Here is a 19,145-nt window from a genome sequence, read left to right as displayed (position 1 = left end):
GGTTCTGGAGAACAAATTTTTTTTTTTTTTTTCTTTTTCCTGGTTCCCAGAGGAGTTTTCTCCTCTGGGGGGAAAAACATCTTTCTGGTTTCAACCACAGCTTGGGCAGCAGAGTCTGAGTCACTGCCAGGGCCCGTTTTCCCCCTGGAGGCGATGGAAAATCCACACAAATCCCGGATATCCAGGGATGGAAGCCCAGTCCTGCTTCCAGGAGAGAGTTTTTCCCTGGATCAGGTGGAACCCTGATGCTGGGGGGGTTTGGGGACTGTTCACAAGCTGCTCTGGAGCAGGTTTGGACGCCCCTGGTGGCTGCAGATGCCAAGGAGGGGGTTGGATGGAAGGGTTTGGAGGGCACCATTCCCCCCAAAATCCTGCAAAATTCCGCCCTCAGACAGCACAAACCACCCCAGCTGGAGCCTCCTCATTCCCAGTGGGATCAACCCAAGGGAGGGGACGTCCTGGAAGGGGATCAAAGCCGGCTGGGAATGGAAAGGGAACAAATCCTTGGAAATCGGGGACAGCGCTCCGGGTCTCTCGGGGGTGGGGTGGGATGGTGGGGACGGTCACAAAGGGGAAGGTTTCCCGCCTCCCCCTCCCTCCTGGCTGGGTTTGGAGGAGGTTTTTCGGGGGGTCCAGGGGCTGCCTCACCTGCCGGGGCTCCGCAGCTCCTCTCGCATTCCCGCCGGGATGGGAAGCGGTTCCCGTTCCCGCCGCACCCCCCAAAAACGAAGGGCCGGCAGGTTTTGGCCCCGGGGTGGAAGTACCAGAGCAGGGAATAATCCTGGCAGGGTCCCTCATCCATGGGCTGCAGGCAGGAGGCTGAGGGAGAACATCCCAAAAAAACCCCGCTCACCCTTTGGATCCAGCCGGGAAAAAGCCACAACGCTCGGCCAGCCCCGTTTTCCCGGGAAAACCCGCGGGGCTCGGATTGGGAGATCCACAACCCCACCCGATCCCAAAGAAATGGGATTGGCAGAGCAGAAGGAGCAGCGGGCACCAGGAAAGGCATCCAGCAGCGAATTCCCGGCGGGAATAGCACGGGAATGCTCCGTGCCCCACCAGGGTGGGTGGGTGGGTGGGATGTGACCTTTTGGAAGGAGGGGGATTTAAAATCCTGAATCCCGCCGGGGATGTTGGGATGGATTGGGAGGGAACTGCCTGGAGGGCTCTCCCGGCGGATTTTCCTGGTGGGGATGGATCGGGAATACCTTCCCTGGGCAAACCCGGCTTTAAGCCGAGTCCTAAATCCAGTTTTAATTAAGCTCGTGCCGCCGCTTCCCTCCATCCCGAATTGCCCAAAAAAAGCCCTTCCCAGGTAGGGAATTGCCTTCCCTAAAACGTCGCTTCCCCTCACCTGGGAATTCCCCGCGGGTTCCTTGGAGCGGCTCCTGTTCCCAGGGATCCTTTGTATCCTCAGCCTCTGGATCGAATGGAAATCACACTTAATGAGGGCACACAAACTAATTAACCCCCGTTTAAACAGGGATCGCTGGAGCCTTCCCGGGATAACGAGTCCCCTCTTGACGGGAATGTCACGGAGCAATAAAAACAAAAAAAACACTCAATGGCCACAATAAAAAACAAACAAAAAAAACCACTTAAACAGCCCCGGGGAGGGGGAAAATGGGAGCTGTTTGCCAGGAGACAAACGTCAGGCTGGAGCTTTGGAAAAGCTCGGGAGCCTCTGGAAAGCCGGCAGCGATGGATCGATCGTAAATCAGGCGGCAATAACGGAGCCTTTGGAAGCGGCTCCTCCCGCCCTCGGGGGATTTATGAGACGGGATTTAATGGGATTGTTGGCTGGAGCCGCCCCCGAAGGTCTGAGAACATCCAGGGTCCCAAATCCAGCCCCGGCAGGAGGGGGAGGTCAAACCTGTGACGTCCAACACGGCAGGTCCTGGGAATGGCCGAGGGGAGGAGGAGGTGGCACACTGGGGATGAGGGGGATCCTTCTACCCCAAAAGCAGGGAAATCTGAGCTCAGCGTCCCCAAACTGGGCAGGAAACTTGGAATAACCCCCCTGGTTTTGCCCCTGGAGCTGCTGCAGCCCTTCCCAAGGGCTGGAATGTCGTCCCATCTAGGACAGGACCCCCTCTGAGCTGCATCCACGTGGCCACCACAACTTTGCATCCCCCTCTGGTTGGATTTCCACTCCTCAGCTCCGAAAGCTTTTAGGACTTGAGGTTGGAATTGATCCGGGATCCCACTGGGTGATCCAGGATCCCATTTAGTGATCCAAAATCCCATTTGGTGATCCAAGATCCCAGTGGGTGTTCCAGGATCCCACTGGGTGATCCAAGATCCCACTGGGTGATCCAGGATCCCACTGGGTGATCCTGGGTCAGATTTGGTGATCCAGAATCCCATTTGGTGATATGGGGTCACAGTTCGTGATCCAGGATCCCACTGGGTGATCCAGGATCCCACTGGGTGATCCAGGATCCCATTTGGTGATCCAAAATCCCATTTGGTGATCCAGAATCCCACTGGGTGATCCAGAATCCCATTTGGTGATCCATGAACCCATTGAGTGATCCAGGGTCCCACTGGGTGATCCAAGATCCCATTGGGTGACCCAGGGTCACAGCTGGTGATTATGAACCAGGATTACATCAGGAATTAAAGGTTGTTAGTGGGGAAAATGCAGCTCCAAACTTTCCCCAGTCAACAGGGAAATGGAATGCCCAGGGAGGAAGGATTTGCAACACTGGGTGATCTGAATTCCTGTGCATTCCCATGGATTTCAGCAGCCTTACCCTTTTCCAGGAGCACCATTCCCATCTCAGCTCCACCATCTGCAAAGACAACACAGACAGGGCACGCTTGGCTGCGTTTTTTCCCTGTGCATAAAGAAGATTTTTTCACCAAATCCCGATTTTTTTGGGCAGCAAATGCTTCCACGGCCCCTTTTCCATCCCTTTAATCCCCCCCCCTCTTCAAAGCATCCCAATGTTTTCCTGGAGTCTCCAGGCACTGGGATTCCAGTCTGATGGTGGGGTTGAGGAGGAGAGGTCTGTGGGTCCAGGGGTGCCCCAAAAACAGGGAATAAAACAGGAATTAAAGAGTGTTCTCAGGGAAAATGCAGCCCCAAACTTTCCCCAATGAACAGGGAAAGGGATGACCAGAGAGGAAGGATTTGCTGACCAAAACACAGGGAATGAAATGGGAAGAGAGGGGATTTCAGGGGAAAAAAATCAGAGTTTCTGTAGGAGGGCAGAGATTTGATGGCCCAGAATTCCACAATAATTTCTGAACACAGAGAAAACAGGGATCAAACCAGGAATGAAAGGGTGTTCTCAGGGAAAAGTCAGCTCCAAACTTTCCCCAATCAACAGGGAAAGGGAATGCCCAGGGAGAAAGGATTTGCCACGAAACCACAGAGAAAGAAACGGGAAGAGAGGGGATTTCAGGGGAAAAAACTCAGAGTTTCTGAAGGAGGGCAGAGATTTGATGGCCCAGAATTCCCCCTGGGAATTCCTTTGGGAGCCCGCAGAGGTGCCCCCTGTGCTGCTGATGGGGTGACCTGTGGATATTTCTTGGATCTCTCCAATTCACCACCTGCCTGCAGGTGCCAAACTCACCACATCTGCCTCTCAGCTCGCTCCTCACCACCTCCCTCACCTCTTCCTCCTGGGCCAAGGTGGGAATGAAGGGTTAAAAGCGGGATTTGGGATCCTGGCACTGTCTCCCTCCCCTCAGGGATCCCAAAATATTCCCCCCACTCCTCCTGCTGGGACAGCTCAGGGCAGAGAGAGCTTCGGTGCCACCTCTTGGGGCAGGATTTGGGATAAATTCCAGGTGTGGGGCTCATTCCCTCTGGAAATTCAGGGCCATCCTGCCTCCTGCTCCTCTTGCCTGGAGGAATTGGGGTCTGGGATCTGGGATTGGGATCAGCCCCAGCACGAGGATCAGGTCACACCTTCCATGTTAAAAATTAATCCTCCACACTCGGGAAAAATTAAAGCATAAATCAAACAGCACAAACCCCAATTTGCAACAGGGTGAAGACTCAAATTTTTCGGGATTTTCCCCTGATCCACGAGGATCCTTTTCCTTCAGGATTGACAAGCCCAGAGCTTTTCCCTGCTGGCTTTAAAAATGGGAACACATTCCTGTCTCCTGCCCTTCCTTAGGGTTGGATCAGCCCTGGTGGCCCCCGGTCCCACCTGCCAAGCGGGATTTGGAGGCCGGGAGATGGGAATTGTGCCTCAGGCTCTCCATCCTCCTTCGGGTCTGACATCCATCCCGCTAATCCCAGCGCTCTCATCTCCCGCATTTCCTCGGGATGAAACCACTTCCCAGCATTTCCCAGCATTTCCCTCCTCCCCTGGGCCTCTCAGGGTGGGTGTCCGTGCCTGTTTTCCCTCCTCGGGAAGTGCCTGGAATACTCACCGAGAGCCCGGGATGTCCCTTCTCTCCTTTCCTTCCGGCCGGGCCGTTTTCACCCTGGGACAAAACACTTCAATCAGCACAAAAAGCTCCGAGAATTCACTCGCTAAATGTTCCCACACGCTCTGAATTCCCTGTAAATTGTCACGGCCAGGCTTCCCGAACGAAGATTTGAGATGTAAATTGTAGGGTTATCTGCGAATAAGCCACAGAGGAGACAGGAAAACAAGAACAAAAGCGACCATCAGAGCCCGGAGAAGCCTCCCAGATTTTTTTTTTTTTCCTCGAACAATAAAGATTATTTTTTTTTAAGAGCCGCGGTTTAAATCAGGTTTATTTTCCCTTTTTTTTTTTTTTTTTTTTTTTTTTAAGGGGGTTAAAAACGGAGCAGCTGCCTCCTGGTAGAAAATGCCACCCCGCCAAATACCGGGCTGGGAGCCGCTGAAAATCGGATTTGTTGATTAAAAACACTTAAAGGGATATTAAAGGTCGAATTAGAGGGCCGGGAGGGGCGTTTTTCTCAATCCACGTGGCTGTAATTCCCAACCTGGAGCAGCCAAGGCTCATCCAGGGGATTGTTCCTTGTTTTTCCGTGGCAAACACGCTGAGGATGTGCTGCCCAAAAAATGATGTTTTCCCAAAGAAATCTGATTTTAAACACCTGGAAACCCCCAGATCTCCCAGGGTTGTCCCAGCTGGAGAAGTGGAGCATTCCCATATCCAGTGTCTGGTTTTAGGGAGGAAAATGTTGTCCCTGCTTTTCCAGAATTTGGAGAGCTGGGAATTTCAGCCAGGCCTCTTTCCTGGTTTTCCATGGCAAACACACTGAGGATGTGCTGCCCCAAAAATGATATTTTCCCAAGGAAATCTCATCTAAAACATTCCCCAGCACTCCCAGGATTGTCCCAGCTGGAGAAGTGGAGCATTCCCACGTCCAGTGCCTGGATTTAGGGAGGAAAATGTCCCTGCTTTTGTAGTTGCAGGATTTGGAGAGCTGGGAATTGTCCCTTGGATCATCCAGGGTTTACCCAGAGCTCTGCAGGGCTGTGGGAGCAGGGGAAGCTCCCTGGAAGCTGGGGAAGCTCCCTGGAAGCTCGGGAAGCTCCCTGGGAGGTGGATCTGGCTCATCCCACGGGAGGTGGATCTGGCTCATCCCACACTCACCGTGGCTCCTTTCGGTCCCTCCGTGCCTGGGGGGCCCCTGAGGCAGAGCTGGCACTTCCCTCTTTTCCCTGGAGGACCCTGGAGAGGGAGAGGGAGAGGAGAGCTCAGTCAAAGCCCATTCCAGACATTATCCCAGACATTATCCCAGATATTAAGGGGATTTTCCCCTCAAAGCCCAATTTGGGCAGTGGCAGGAGAAGAAACATCCCCTGGGAGAATTGGGAATGCTCAGCCTGGAAAAGGCTTTGGGGGTGACCTCACTGTGGCCTTCCAGGACCTGGAGGGAGCCAAGAAAGGTGGAAAGGGAATATTTAGAAGAGCTTGGAGTGACAGGACACAGGGAATAGCTTCCCACTGCCAGAGGACAGGGAGAGATGGGGTTTTGGGGTGGAATTGCTGGCTGGGAGGGTGGGGAGGGGCTGGGATGGATTTCCCAGAGAAGCTGTGGCTGCCCCTGGATCCCTGGGAGTGTCCAAGGCCGGGTTGGATACCCCTGGGGGGCACCTGGGACAGTGGGAGGTGTCAGGGTTGGAACTGGACGACCCTCAAAGTTCCCTCTGGGGGGGATTTGGGATTCCCTGGGAAGTCACCTCGAGCCCTGTGGATCTTGGGGGATCCCTGGGCAGATTGGATGGGATGGGATCAGGGCCCTGGGATTTTCTCAACCCCCTTTTGTCCTGGGCTACCCTGAGGAGGAGGAGGAGGGAGAGGAGGAGGAGGAGGAAGAAGAGGAGGAGGAAGAAGAGGAGGAGGAGGAAGAGGAGGAAGAGGAAGGGGAAGAGGAGGAGGAGAAAGGAAGAGGAGGGAGAGTAAGAAGAAGAAGTGAAAGAAGAAGAAGAAGAAGAAGAAGGAGAAGGAGAAGAAGGAGAAGCAGAAGCAGGAGCAGAAGCAGAAGAAGCAGAAGCAGAAGAAGCAGCAGAAGAAGAAGAAACAGAAGAAGAAGCAGAAGAAGCAGAAGAAGAAGAAGAAGAAGAAGGAGAAGGAGAAGAAGGAGAAGGAGAAGGAGGAGAAGGAGAAGAGGGAGAAGGAGAAGAAGGAGAAGAAGAAGAAGAAGAAGAAGAAGAAGAAGAAGAAGAAGAAGAAGAAGAAGAAGAAGGAGAAGGAGAAGAAGGAGAAGAAGGAGAAGGAGAAGAAGGAGAAGAAGAAGAAGAAGAAGCAGAAGAAGAAGCAGAAGAAGAAGCAGAAGCAGAAGAAGAAGCAGAAGAAGCAGAAGAAGAAGAAGAAGAAAGAAGAAAGAAGAAAGAAGAAAGAAGAAAGAAGAAAGAAGAAAGAAGAAAGAAGAAAGAAGAAAGAAGAAAGAAGAAAGAAGAAAGAAAGAAAGAAGAAGATGTGGCCATGTGGGGACCCCTGTGGGGACCCAGCCAGGGGTTTGGTCCCTGGGTCAGGGCAGGCTCAGCCAGTCTCACCTGCGGTCCCGGCTCTCCCTGGGGCCCTCGAGGTCCATCTGCTCCGGCCATTCCAGCCTTCCCAGGCCATCCCATCTGCCCCTTGAAGCCTCCCAGCCCAGGAACTCCTTTGGCTCCCTGGGAATCACCAAGAGCAGCGGGTTTGGAGGTGTTCCAGTCCAACATCACCCAAATGTGGGGGTCCCCAATGGAGGGACACCATTCCCATGGCTTTGGCTTTGCCCCCCCCCCTTCCCTTGGGATGATCCCCCTGATCATTCCCTAATTCCCAGCTCATCTAAACAGAGTCCTTTAGCCTGTGACCTCGGGGGGAAAAAACAGGGAGCACCGGTCTCGAAATTCCCCCTCTTGATCTGCACCCTGTGGGATCCATCCTGAACAGGGATGGGACACCCAGGGAAGGAAAAAATCCAACCCCCCCACCCCCCTCCCAACCTCCTTCTGAGGGTGGAAAACAGAGCTCTGTGGGAAGGAAGGAGAAGGACAGGGAATGTTTCCCCCCCCTCCCCCCCCCAAAAAAAACCCCAATAAAAGCAGCAGCTCCTTGGAGATCCCCATTTTTTTAAAATTGAGAGAATTTGAAATTTAAATTTAAATTTCGACCTTTTAAGGGGACAATCCACAATGAAGAGAAAGGGAAGGGGGAGGGATCCAGGTGAGGATTCCTCAGAGGGGGCAGCTCTGGAGCCACTTCCACACCCAAGGAAGCATCCCAGGAATCCTTTAATCCTGGGAATGGGTTGAGGTGGTTTTTCCTCACACTAAGAGGGTGAATTCAAGATCTCCCTCTCCCGCCTTTTCCAACAGCATTCCCAACCTTTGCCCTCTGGAAAGGACCCCTGGGATGGAGCAGGGGGGTTATTTTGTTCACCCGACCTGGGGGGGGTGGGATTTATTTCCCTTTTGCTGAAAGGGCAGCTCCGGGAAAACGGGAAAGGGGAGGGGAGTACAAACCTTCTCTCCTTTCTCCCCAGGAATTCCCGAGGCTCCATCCTTCCCTGCTGCTCCCTGATCCCCCTGGAAGGAGCCAAAGGGGAAAACATCATGGATAACAACATTTCCTGGCATTTCCTGAAGGACCTGGTTCGGTCTTCAGGTCACGGAGTTGTCGGCAGAGTCCGAGCTCGGCACTCGAGGAGAGGAGGAAAAAATCCCAGGAAAAAAAAAACCCATTCCTTGAGAATTCCAACAGATCCCCGTGGAGTTGGGGTGGATGAAACCTCTTGAGAACCATTCCCTGGCTGAATGCCAGTTCTCTGGGATGGTCCTGGGGTTGGAGTGGGAAAATCCCCCATTCCCCAGTGTCCAAAACATCTCCACGTCGGTTTTCCTGGAAAACACTCCAAAATAACCCAGTTTGGGCCTTTGGAAGGGAATAAACACTTGGCACCTGCAGAGCTCTTGGGAAGCCTCTTATTTGTGGAACTGGGTGGGTTTGAAGGTCTTTTCCCACCCAATCCACGCTGTGATCCCACAATTCCCTCACCTTCGGTCCGTGCTGTCCGTCGGATCCCGGGATCCCCCGTTTTCCAGGACTTCCCATTTCTCCCTGGGGATGGAAAAGAAGGGGATGGGCCCTGAGGACAAACAGGCCTTGAAACATTTTGGAGGGGGGGGGGGTGGAAAACTGGCTCTGGAAAAAGCAAGGAAAAGGATAACTGAGGGGGCCGGAAAATCCAAAGTGTCAATTCGGGCTGTAAATTTGAGATCCTCATTTTAAATAAGGTCTAATTTCACTAATTGGACCAGTGGAAAAAAAAAAAACTAATTAAGAGCAATTTAACTCCGATGGTTTTAAATCAATAGGAGTTTTAGGTTGTCTCCAGCTCAGCTCCAGGAAAGGAGGTGGGAGATTCCCCCAGGCAACAATTTCCTGCTGATGCAGGAAAATATTAATAGCAAAACAATGATAATTAATAATAATCACCACACTAATAAACCCACATCCCACTGGCTCAGTTTACCAACATTATTTCTTATCAAAGCCTGCCTAAAAAGCCCATTAAGGGTCGTTATCTTTGTTCATGAGGAGCTAAAACCAAGCCCAGGCTGTTGCTAAACCGAAGCCCAGGAGGGGATTTGTGCCCCAGATTATCCCGAAATTCCCTGCAATCCTTAAAATCTCTCCATCCCCTCTGCTCCTCTGTGCTTCCCAGAGGGATTTTTCCCTCCAGAGCTGGGAGATGGGGAGGATTATTCCCGGGGGTGAATGGGAAGAGAGGGGATTTAAGGGGAAAAAAATCAGAGTTTCAGTGGGAGGGCAGAGATTTGATGGCCCAGAATTCCACAATAATTTCTGAACACAGAGAAAACAAGGATCAAACCAGCAATTTAAAGGTTGTTGTTGGACAAAATGCAGCTCCAAACTTTTCCCCATGAACAGGGGAGCTGGAGCAGGACGGGGAAGTTTGGGATTCGCTCACCTTGGTGCCTTTGGCTCCAGGAGCGCCGGCGCGCCCCGGGAATCCTTGGAATCCCTGAGGATAAAGGAGATCACAGGGGGTGGCTGTTGGATCCAGCAGAGGGCAGGAGGGAGGAATTCTGTTTGACCAGCCCAGAAAGCTTTGGAATCTCTCCAAGGATCGGGAATTCCACAGAATCTCCCCCCCCACCACCACCTCCTCCCTCACCTTTGCTCCTTTCTGCCCGGGGTCTCCGGTGGTCCCACGATCACCTTTCCATCCCTGCATGGGAAAAAAAAAACCAGGACAAAAATTCCATGTTTGGAATGAAGGGCAGGGATAACTTGGGAGGAATTCTGTGGGTTTTTTGTTGACCAAAAACTCCCTGGAAATTCGGGGCTCAGGGCGGTTTTGAGGGGCTGGAAATGCGAGGAGCTCTGGAAGGGGGGGCTGGGAATGACCTGGGAGGAGGTCAGGGATGTAGGGAAGTGGGAAAGGATCCACCACTGGGAGAAGTTTGGGAAAAGCGCCTCGAGGAGCTGAGTGAGGTTTGGGAGATAATGGAATCTTCCTCTCCTGCTTCCTCCCAAAAAATCTCCTATTGTTTTTTTTTTTGGTTTTTTTTTGGTCTCACGGAGAAACAAAGCAGGAAAAACCTCTGGAATCCAGTGTGTCTCCGGAAAATAAAGCCCTGCTCCCACCAGGCATCACTTTGAGGAGTCATTTTTAAGCAATTAGGGGTCAAAGTCCCCATCCACGGGAAGGAAATTATTTGGGATCAAGGGAGGGGTCCAATCAGCTCATCCCAGGAAAATGAGGAGGGCTTTGTAGGGATTTATTCCATCATTTCCTGCTTACTCCACCAGGAAGATCAACACTGGGTACCTGGAGGAACTTGAAATTTGGGCCTTGGCAAGAAACCAAGGGAAGCTCAGGCTGGAAAAGATGGGATAACTTGGAAGGCTGGAAACGTGGACAGGGTGTGTCTGCTGGGAGTTGGAAAATGATCCTCCCAAAAATCAGCCCAAGGGGCGCATTGGAGGCTCCTCCAGGAGATCAGTCCATGTCCCTTCCCACTGAACAATCCACGGCCCTTCCCAACAAACAATCCACGGCCCTTCCCACTGAACAATCCATGGCCCTTCCCAACAAACAATCCACGGCCCTTCCCACTGAACAATCCACGGCCCTTCCCACCACTCACCGGCTTCCCCATCAGCCCCTGGAGGCCTCTGTCACCTTTGGCTCCCTTGTTCCCATCCTTCCCATCCAGACCTGCTGCCCCCTGCCAAAAAGTGGGGGAAAAAAACCCGGATTTTAGTGGTTGCTGAAGAGGTTGGGAACAATCGACAGGATGGAATTTCACCAGGAGGATCCCGGAGTCCAGGATTCCACAGTTCCAGCTGGGAATCTCCTCGAGGATCTGAGGTTGGGATTGAGCACAAACTCTTCCTGGGCTTGTAGGGTTGGCAAAGAAAACCTGTGAGTTGATTGTAACCACATTATATTCCTAATTCCAGCTCGGAAAATCCAGGGAAGCGGCGGCTGAAGAGGCATCCCGGTGATGGAATTCCGAGAGAATTCCGGTGGTGACGGCTGTGGCTGAGATTTGAGGAGGTGGGGGGGTCAAACACATTCCTGGGCTCTGGATCTGCAGCTTCAGACCCTTTTTTTGCCACATTTTGGAGCTTCTGGAGCCACCCAGCTCGGAGGGGACCCAGAGCCACGTCCAGCACCGGGACCTCCTTGCCTGGGGTCAAATTAAAGCTCCAGGAAATTCCCATTTATTTAGGGTTTTTTTTTTTTATAAGGCTGCCACAGCCTGGCACGATTTTCCTGGCACTTTTCAGCCCCCCCTGGATGTGAGGAAATGGGATTTATCCCCACTGGAGGCACTGAGTGCACAGGGGAGGCTGAACTGGCTGCTCAAAGCAGCTCAGATGGACAAGCGACACTCTCTGCCTGCCCTCAGTTTGCTGGGGGATGTCAAAAGGAAACACATTTATTAGAAGAAAAATATAATTAACCCTCCACCCCCTGCCAGCAGATTCCTCTTGACAGAGATGACCGATTCAAACTGTTCCCAACACCATCCTGGTGATAAAAACCAGCCCAGAGTCTCTCCCAAACCCAGCACCTTTTCATTCCCAGGTGGGAAAAGTTGCAGCTGGGGCAGATTTACATTCTGGCTCCTTCCAGGTAAATAAAAGATGGGAAAAGAAGCAATTTAAAGGGAATTTAAGGGGTGGAAGTGGCTCTTTCTGTCATTGAAGTGTTGCTGGAGCAGCTTCATCACAGGTACCACAGGCCCTGCTGCAGATGGGAGAGAACAGGACAGGGAGGGGAGGATTCCCAAGGAAATCTGCACCCAGGGCCAGGAAAAAGATGGAAAAGGGGAAAAAAGATTCCCACCTCCCGGGCTTCCAGGATTAAAGATGCAAATGGAGGAGCTGGGAGTGTCCCCCTCAAGAGTTTCAGGTGGGTTTTTATCCCTTGCCAGGGTTTTTTTTTATCCCTTCCCTGCCAGTGGTTTTTTTTGGGGGGGGATTTGCTGCGGTTTGGAGCATCCTCCTCTCTCCCAAAAAACTATTATGGAATCCTGGAATGGTTTGGGTGGGAAGGGACCTTAAATCCCATCCAGTGCCACCCCCTGCCACGGGCAGGGACGCTTCCCACTATCCCAGGTTGCTCCAAGAGAATCCAGCCTGGCCTGGGACACTTCCAGGGATTCCACAATATCGGCAGCAAAATCAAATTCCCGCTTAAAACCATTCCCACCAAAAAAACCTCTGGGATATATCCCCCCCTAACTCCCAGATCCTGAAGGGTCAGGCCCGTTTTTAGACTCCCAACAGAGTGAAAAATCCCGGATTTCTCCCACCTTTCTGCTCCAGGTTTGGAATACTCTGGCAAACGCTGGAAAGGGAAACAACTCCGGGATGAGCCGGAGGGAAAAGCAGGAGATCCCGGGACACCCCTGGGAATAATCCCGTGGCTGTTGGATGGTGTTATCACACAGATCCTGTTTGTTTTTTTTTTTTTTTGCCATTTGAATTTTTTTTTGCCATTTGAATTTTTAATTCGATTTTTTATTTTTTTTCAGCATTTGAATTTTTTAATTCGATTTTTTTTGGCATTTGATTTTTTTTTTAATTTGAATTTTTTTGGCATTTGATTTTTTTTAATTAGATTTTTTTTTAATTCGAATTTCTTTCTGGCATTTGAATTTTTTTTTTTTTTGTATTTGAATGCCCGAAGCACCTGGGAATAAAAAAGAGGAGCCGGAATCCTCGAGAGACGATCAAGATGAGGAGTTAAAAACCTTAAAAATCTGCAATTTAAATATAAAAGAGCGAAACCCAAGCAGGCCAAGTTAAAAAAAAAAAAGGGAGAAGTGCTTTTAAAAAAGGATAAAAAAGGAGAAGAAGAAACGATTCCCAGGGACATCGGCTCCGAAAAAGACCGGGAATTGTTCCATATTCCAATTTCTCAGAATATATAAATTTATCCCAGGATAAACAATCCATATTCCAATTTTTTAAGGACATATAAATTTTTTGAAGGGATAAACAATCCATATTCCAATTTCTTAAGGATATATCAATTTATCCTGGGATAAACAACCCATAATTTCTCAAGTATATACAATTTTCTCCTGGGATGAACAACCCATACTCCAATTTCTTAAGGATATACAAATTTCTGCCAGGATAAACAATCCACATTCCAATTTCCTAAGGATATATAAATTTTTTCATGGGATAAACAATCCATATTCCAATTTCTCAGGGATATATAATTTTTTCCCTGGATAAACAATCCATATTCCAATTTCTTAAGGATATATAAATTTTCCCAGTATAAACAATCAGCAGCTGAATTTCTTAAGGAGATAAAAACCTCCCACTATTCCAGGTTGTTCCAACCTGCCCTTGGACGCTCCCAGGGATCCAGGGGCAGCCACAGCTTCCCTGGAAAATCCATTCCAGCCCCTCAGCCAGCAATTCCTTCAACAAACCCCGTTGGATCAAGGGTTGGACTCGTGATGATCTCGGAGTTCTTTCCCAACCCCGTTGATTCCGTCATTCTGTGATTCTCTGAAACCATTCCCAGAACTGTTTTTCCAGCAAAACCTCTTTGTCCAGGGAATTTTTGGGGAAGGTTTCCACCCCCTCATCCCATCCCCTCATCCCATCCCCTCATCCCATCCCCTCATCCCACACATTCCAACTCACGGCAGGGCCCGGCGAACTCGGCTCCCCCGGTTCTCCCTGCAAGGAAAACAGGGATGGGTTATCCCAAAAAAGATCCCACTGGGAATGGGGATGATGTGGGAGCTCGGGAAGAGGGGAGGAGGAGATTTTGGGGGTCTTTTTTTATGGGGATACCCCAAAATGTCTCAGGATTCCACGGAGTTTGAGTGGAGCGTCAAAGTTCTCACTTCCCACCTGAACATTCCAGCAGGACATTCCCGGTTATTCCAGCCCGGGAATGATTCCAGGGCAGGATTTGGAAATGGGGGAAACCCTTCAGGGCTCTGCTGGAAAAGAGCAGCTCCTTCTGCTCCCTCAGGATGTTCCAATCGGCAGTTTTGGGGAGGGAATTCGGGATCCCAGGAGGGAATTTGGGATCCCAGGAGGGAAATTGGGATCATGGGAGGGAATTTGGGATCCTGGGAGGGAATTTGGGATGGCGGGAGGGAACGGTGAAGGGGATTAAGCCAAGAGCTCTGGGGAGGGATTGACACCAAAGGTTTGGTGGGATTTGAAACATCAGTTTTGTGGGATTTTGCACATCTTTTGTGGGATTTTACATTACTTTTGTGGGATTTGACACATCAGTTTTGGGGGATTTTAAACATCACTTCTGTGGGATTTTAAAAATCAATTTGGTGGGATTTTATACATTAATTTTGGGGGATTTTACACATCTTTTGTGGGATTTTCCACACCAGTTTTGTGGGATTTTAAATGTCTTTTGTGGGATTTTCCACACCAGTTTTGTGGGATTTTACACATCAGGTCTGTGGGATTTTAAATATCAGCTCTTAATTTACAATCAGTTTTGTATGATTTTAAACATCAGTTTTGAGGGATTTTACACACCAGTTTTGTGGGGTTTTACACACCAGTTTTATGGGATTTTACACAGTGGTTTTGTGGGATTTTACATGACTTGTGGGATTTTACAGATCAGTTTTGGGTGATTTTTACAGATCAATTTTTTGGGGGGATTTTACACACCAGTTTTGTGAGATCTTACACATCAGTTTTGGGGGATTTTAAACATCAATTTTGTGGGATTTTTTACATTAGTTTTGTGGGATTTTCCACACCAGTTTTGTGGGATTTTCCACACCAGTTTTGTGGGATTTTACACATCAGTTTTGTGGGATTTTAAATATCAGTTCTTGAGTAATTTACAATCAGTTTTGTATGATTTTACAGATCAATTTTGTGGGATTTTCCACACCAGTTTTGTGGGATTTTTATATGTCTTCTGCAGGATTTTCCACAATGGTTTTCTGAGATTTTACCCTTTGTTTTTTTTGGATTTTACAGGTGTTTGGTGGGATTTTTCACATCAGTTTTTCTGGGAATTTACATATCAATTGTGAAGGTTTTATACACCAGTTTTGTGGGATTTTGACACGTGTTTTCTGGGATTTTACACACCAGGTTGGTGGGATTTTCCACATCATTTGTTGGGTTTCACTCGTGTTTTGTGGGATTTTCCACGCCAGTTTCGTGGGTTATTACAGATCAATGTTGTGGGATTTTACAGATCAATGTTGTGGGATTTTACTCATCTTTTGTGAGATTTTACATGTTTTTGGTGAGACATCACAAATCAGTTTTGTGGGATTTTCCAAACCAGTTTTATGGGATTTTTTTGCAGTTTTTTCTGGGATTTTACACACCAGGTTTTTGGGATTTTTACATGTTTCTCTGTGGGTTTTACACTTATTTTTTAGGATTTTACAGATCAGTTTTGTGCCTTTTTATACATCAGTTTTGTGGGATTTTACACACCAGTTTTATGGGATTTTTTCAGGTCTTTTGTGGGATTTTACACTTTTTTTTTTTTGAATTTTACACAAGTTTTGTGGGATTTTACCACGTTTTTTGGGAGGTTTTAAACAACTTGTGGGATTTTACACCTGGATTTTGTGGGATTTTACACACCACTTTTGTGGGATTTGACACATCAGTTTTGTGGGTGTTTAAACATCAGTTTTCTGAGATTTAAACGACAGTTTTATGGGATTTTTTCAGGTCTGTTGTGGGATTTTCCACACCGGTTTTGTGGGATTTCCACACCAGTTCTCGAGTGATTTACTCATTAGTTTTGTGGGATTTCAAAGATCAATTTTGTTTGGTTTTCCACATCAGTTCTTGAGTAATTTTCCACACCATTTCTGTGGGATTTCACTCGTCAATTTTGTGTGATTTACACACCAGTTTTGTGGGATTTTAAATATCAGTTCTTGAGTAATTTACAATTAGTTCTCTTTGATTTTTCACACCTGTTTGTGTGATTTCACAAATCAATTTACTGTGATTTTCACATCCCTTTTGTGTGATTTGACACATCCATTTAGTGGGATTTTCCACACCAGTTTTGGGGGATATTACACCTCAGTTTTGAAGGATTTTTTCGCATCTTTTGTGGGACTTTAAGCATGAATTTGGAGGATTTTCCACATCAAGTTTGTGGGATTTCACTCATCAGTTCTGTGGGGTTTTACAGACCAGTTTTGTGGGTTTTTCCACATCAGTTTAGTTGGATTTTAAACATCAGTTTTGTTTATTTTTGCCCGTGTTTTGTAGGATTTTACACACCATTTTGGTGGGGTTTTACACAACCTTTGTGTGATTATACATATCAATTTTGTGGGATTTCACAGAGCAGTCTTGGGGGATTTTACACATCAGTTTTGTGGGATTTTACACATTAGTTTTGTGGGATTTTACAAGCCAGTATTGTGGAATTTTTACAATAGTTTGGGGGGATTTTACACATCAATTTTTTTAGATTTTACACATCAGTTTTGTGAGATTTAAACAACAGTTTTGAGGGATTTTTACGGGTTTTTACACATCAATTTTGTGGGGTTTTGCACATCAGTTTTGTGGCATTTTACCTGTTTTTTGTTGGATTTTACACACCACTTTTGTTGGATTTTACACATCAGTTTTGTGGGATTTTTACACTTTAGTTTTGTGGGGTTTTACACACCAGTTTTGGGTAATTTTACACATCAATTTTGTGGAATTTTACAGGTCTTTTTTGGTATTTTACACACCAGTTTTGTGGGATTTTAAACATCTTTTTTTTTGGATTTAACACACCAGTGATTGGGGATTTTACACACCATTGTTGTGCAATTTTTACACTAATTTTGGTGGTATTTTACACATCAGTTTTGTGGCATTTTAAACATCAGTTTTGTGGGATTTTACACAGTTTTGGGGGATTTTTCATATTAATTTTGGGGGATTTTCCACACCAGTTTTGTCTGATTTTACCCACCAGTTTTGTGGGATTTTACACATGAGTTTTGTGGGATTTTTCATGTCTTTGGTGGGATTTTGACACATCTGTTTTGTGGGATTTTACAAATCATGTTTGTGGGATTTTTAAACATCTTTTGTAGGATTTTACCTATCAGTTTGGTGGGATTTACACACCAGTTCTGTGTTACTTTAAACATCAGCTCTTGAGTAATTTACAATCAGTTCTCTCTGATTTTACACACCAATTTTGTGTGGTTTTACACATTAATTTTGTGTGATTTTACACATCAGTTCTTGAGTAATTTAAATCAGTTTTGTGTGTTTTTATACATCAGTTTTGTCTGATTTTACACATCAGTTCTGTGTCATTTTACACATCTTTTGTGGGATTTTTCCCACCAGTTTTGTGGGATTTCAAACCTCAATTTTGTGTGGTTTTACACATCAGTTCTTGGCTGTTTTACATTCAGTTCTGTGGGATTTCACACATCAATTTCCTGCGATTTTAAAGATCAGTTCTTGTGTAATTTACACACAGTTTTGTGTCATTTTACTCCTCAATTCTTTTGTGATTTTGCACACCATTTTTGTGTAACTTTAAACATCAATTCTGAGTGATTTTGCACATCAACTTTCTGTGCTTTTACACACCAGTTTTGCGTGATTTTACAGATCAATTTTGTCTGATTTTACACACCACTTCTTGAGTAATTTATAATCAGTTCTGTTTGATTTTACACATCAGTTTTGTGGGATTTTACACATCATTTTTTTAGGATTTTCCACATCTTTTGTGGGATTTTACACCTCAATTTTGTGCAATTTTCACATCAAATTTTGGTGATTTTACACATCAGTTTTGTGGGATTTTTACATGTCTCTTGTGGGATGTTACACACCAGTTTTGTGGGATTTTACACATCAAATTAATGAGATTTTTATGTGGTTTTTTTTGTGATTTTACACATCATTTGTTGGATTTTACACATCAGGGTTTTTTTTTTTTTATTTTACACATCAGATTTGTGGGATTTTTACAAACCAGTTTGGTGGGATTTTACAAATCACATTTGTGGGATTTTTACACGTCTTTTGTTGGATTTGACACATGAGTTTTGTGGGATTTTAAATAGCAGTTCTCGAGTAATTTACAATCAGTTTTGTGGGATCTTACACTTAATTTTTGTGGGATTTCACACATCAGTTTGGTGGGATTTACACACCAGTTCTGTGTTATTTTAAACATCAGTTCTTGAGTAATTTACAATCAGTTCTCTCTGATTTTACACACCAATTTTGTGAGATTTTGCACATCAGTTTTGTGGGGTTTTACACACCAGTTCTTGAGTGGTTTTACATACCAGTTCTGTGTGATTTCATACATCAGTTTTGTCTGATTTTACACATGAATTTTGTGTGATTTTACACACCAGTTCTGTATGATTTTCCACATCAATTTTGTCTAATTTTCCACACCAGTTTTGGGTAATTTTACACATGAATTATATCTAATTTTCCACACCAGCTCTGTGTGATTTCCCACCCCAGTTCCCGATGGATCTCTCCATCAATCCCGTGGGATTTTCCAGCTTTGTGTCATTTTTTTCCCCTCAATTCTCCCAGGAAATACCTCCAAATTCCTGCTCCCTGCACTCACCTTCTGTCCCACGGGTCCTCTGGCTCCAAAGGGTCCCATCATTCCCTTGGATCCAGCGTCTCCTTTCCCTCCCTAAAATTGGGAACCACCTTGTAAATCCACTTGGAATTCCTCCTGCTCTCCCAGCCACTCACCCCCAGAGAGAGGAGAGGGAAGGAACCCCTGGAGGTGACTGAGAGGGGGACAAAAAGCACCTTTTTCTGCACCAAATTCAGTCCCAGGTGGGTTTTTATTGACTGAAAAAAAAAACCATGAGAGCATCTCCAAGGGTTTCCTTTAAAGTCCAAAGTCACTCAGATATCTGGCCAAGAGTCTTTCTGATTTAGAAGCCTTTTATGTCTTATTTTAGGTGTTTATTTTTTATTATGTATTAATTTTATTATATATTGTTTTTATTTAATTGACAAATGCCATATTTGGGCTTTCATTGACTTAAAATCCACCCCATGGGAGCATCTCCAAGGGTTTCCTTCACAGTGCAAAATCAGATATTTGGCCAAAGTCTTCCTGATTTGGTAGCTTTTTATGTGTTATTTTATGTGTTTTATTTTTATTCTGTGTTATTGTTATTATATATTATTTTTATTTAACTGACAAATGTGATATTTGG

The 19,145-nt window shown here is 46.8% G+C and overlaps 1 protein-coding gene across 1 annotated transcript in view; it reads right to left on the bottom strand.

Annotated features, from left to right (window-relative positions):
- LOC114069106 (collagen alpha-1(VII) chain-like) overlaps positions 1 to 19,145 on the bottom strand; it is an 82,897-nt gene that overhangs the window by 5,343 nt on the left and 58,409 nt on the right. Inside the window, exons 53-65 of the mRNA XM_027905667.1 lie at positions 18,536 to 18,607; positions 13,597 to 13,632; positions 10,566 to 10,646; positions 9,590 to 9,643; positions 9,383 to 9,436; positions 8,446 to 8,508; positions 7,914 to 7,976; positions 6,960 to 7,076; positions 5,554 to 5,631; positions 4,393 to 4,446; positions 3,582 to 3,630; positions 2,709 to 2,795; positions 649 to 819 (exon numbers count right to left, since the gene is read on the bottom strand). Of these exons, the coding sequence (XP_027761468.1) occupies positions 649 to 819; positions 2,709 to 2,795; positions 3,582 to 3,630; positions 4,393 to 4,446; positions 5,554 to 5,631; positions 6,960 to 7,076; positions 7,914 to 7,976; positions 8,446 to 8,508; positions 9,383 to 9,436; positions 9,590 to 9,643; positions 10,566 to 10,646; positions 13,597 to 13,632; positions 18,536 to 18,607 (979 nt within the window). The remainder of the gene's footprint in view (positions 1 to 648; positions 820 to 2,708; positions 2,796 to 3,581; positions 3,631 to 4,392; positions 4,447 to 5,553; positions 5,632 to 6,959; positions 7,077 to 7,913; positions 7,977 to 8,445; positions 8,509 to 9,382; positions 9,437 to 9,589; positions 9,644 to 10,565; positions 10,647 to 13,596; positions 13,633 to 18,535; positions 18,608 to 19,145) is intronic.

This window comes from Empidonax traillii, unplaced genomic scaffold (assembly GCF_003031625.1).
Source record: "Empidonax traillii isolate 1590-97213 ecotype Southwest subspecies unplaced genomic scaffold, ASM303162v1 scaffold1191:size203906, whole genome shotgun sequence".
Classification (NCBI taxonomy): Eukaryota; Metazoa; Chordata; class Aves; order Passeriformes; family Tyrannidae; genus Empidonax; species Empidonax traillii.
Note: the sequence above shows the minus strand (reverse complement) of the source record. Positions and strands in the feature narration are given on the sequence as shown.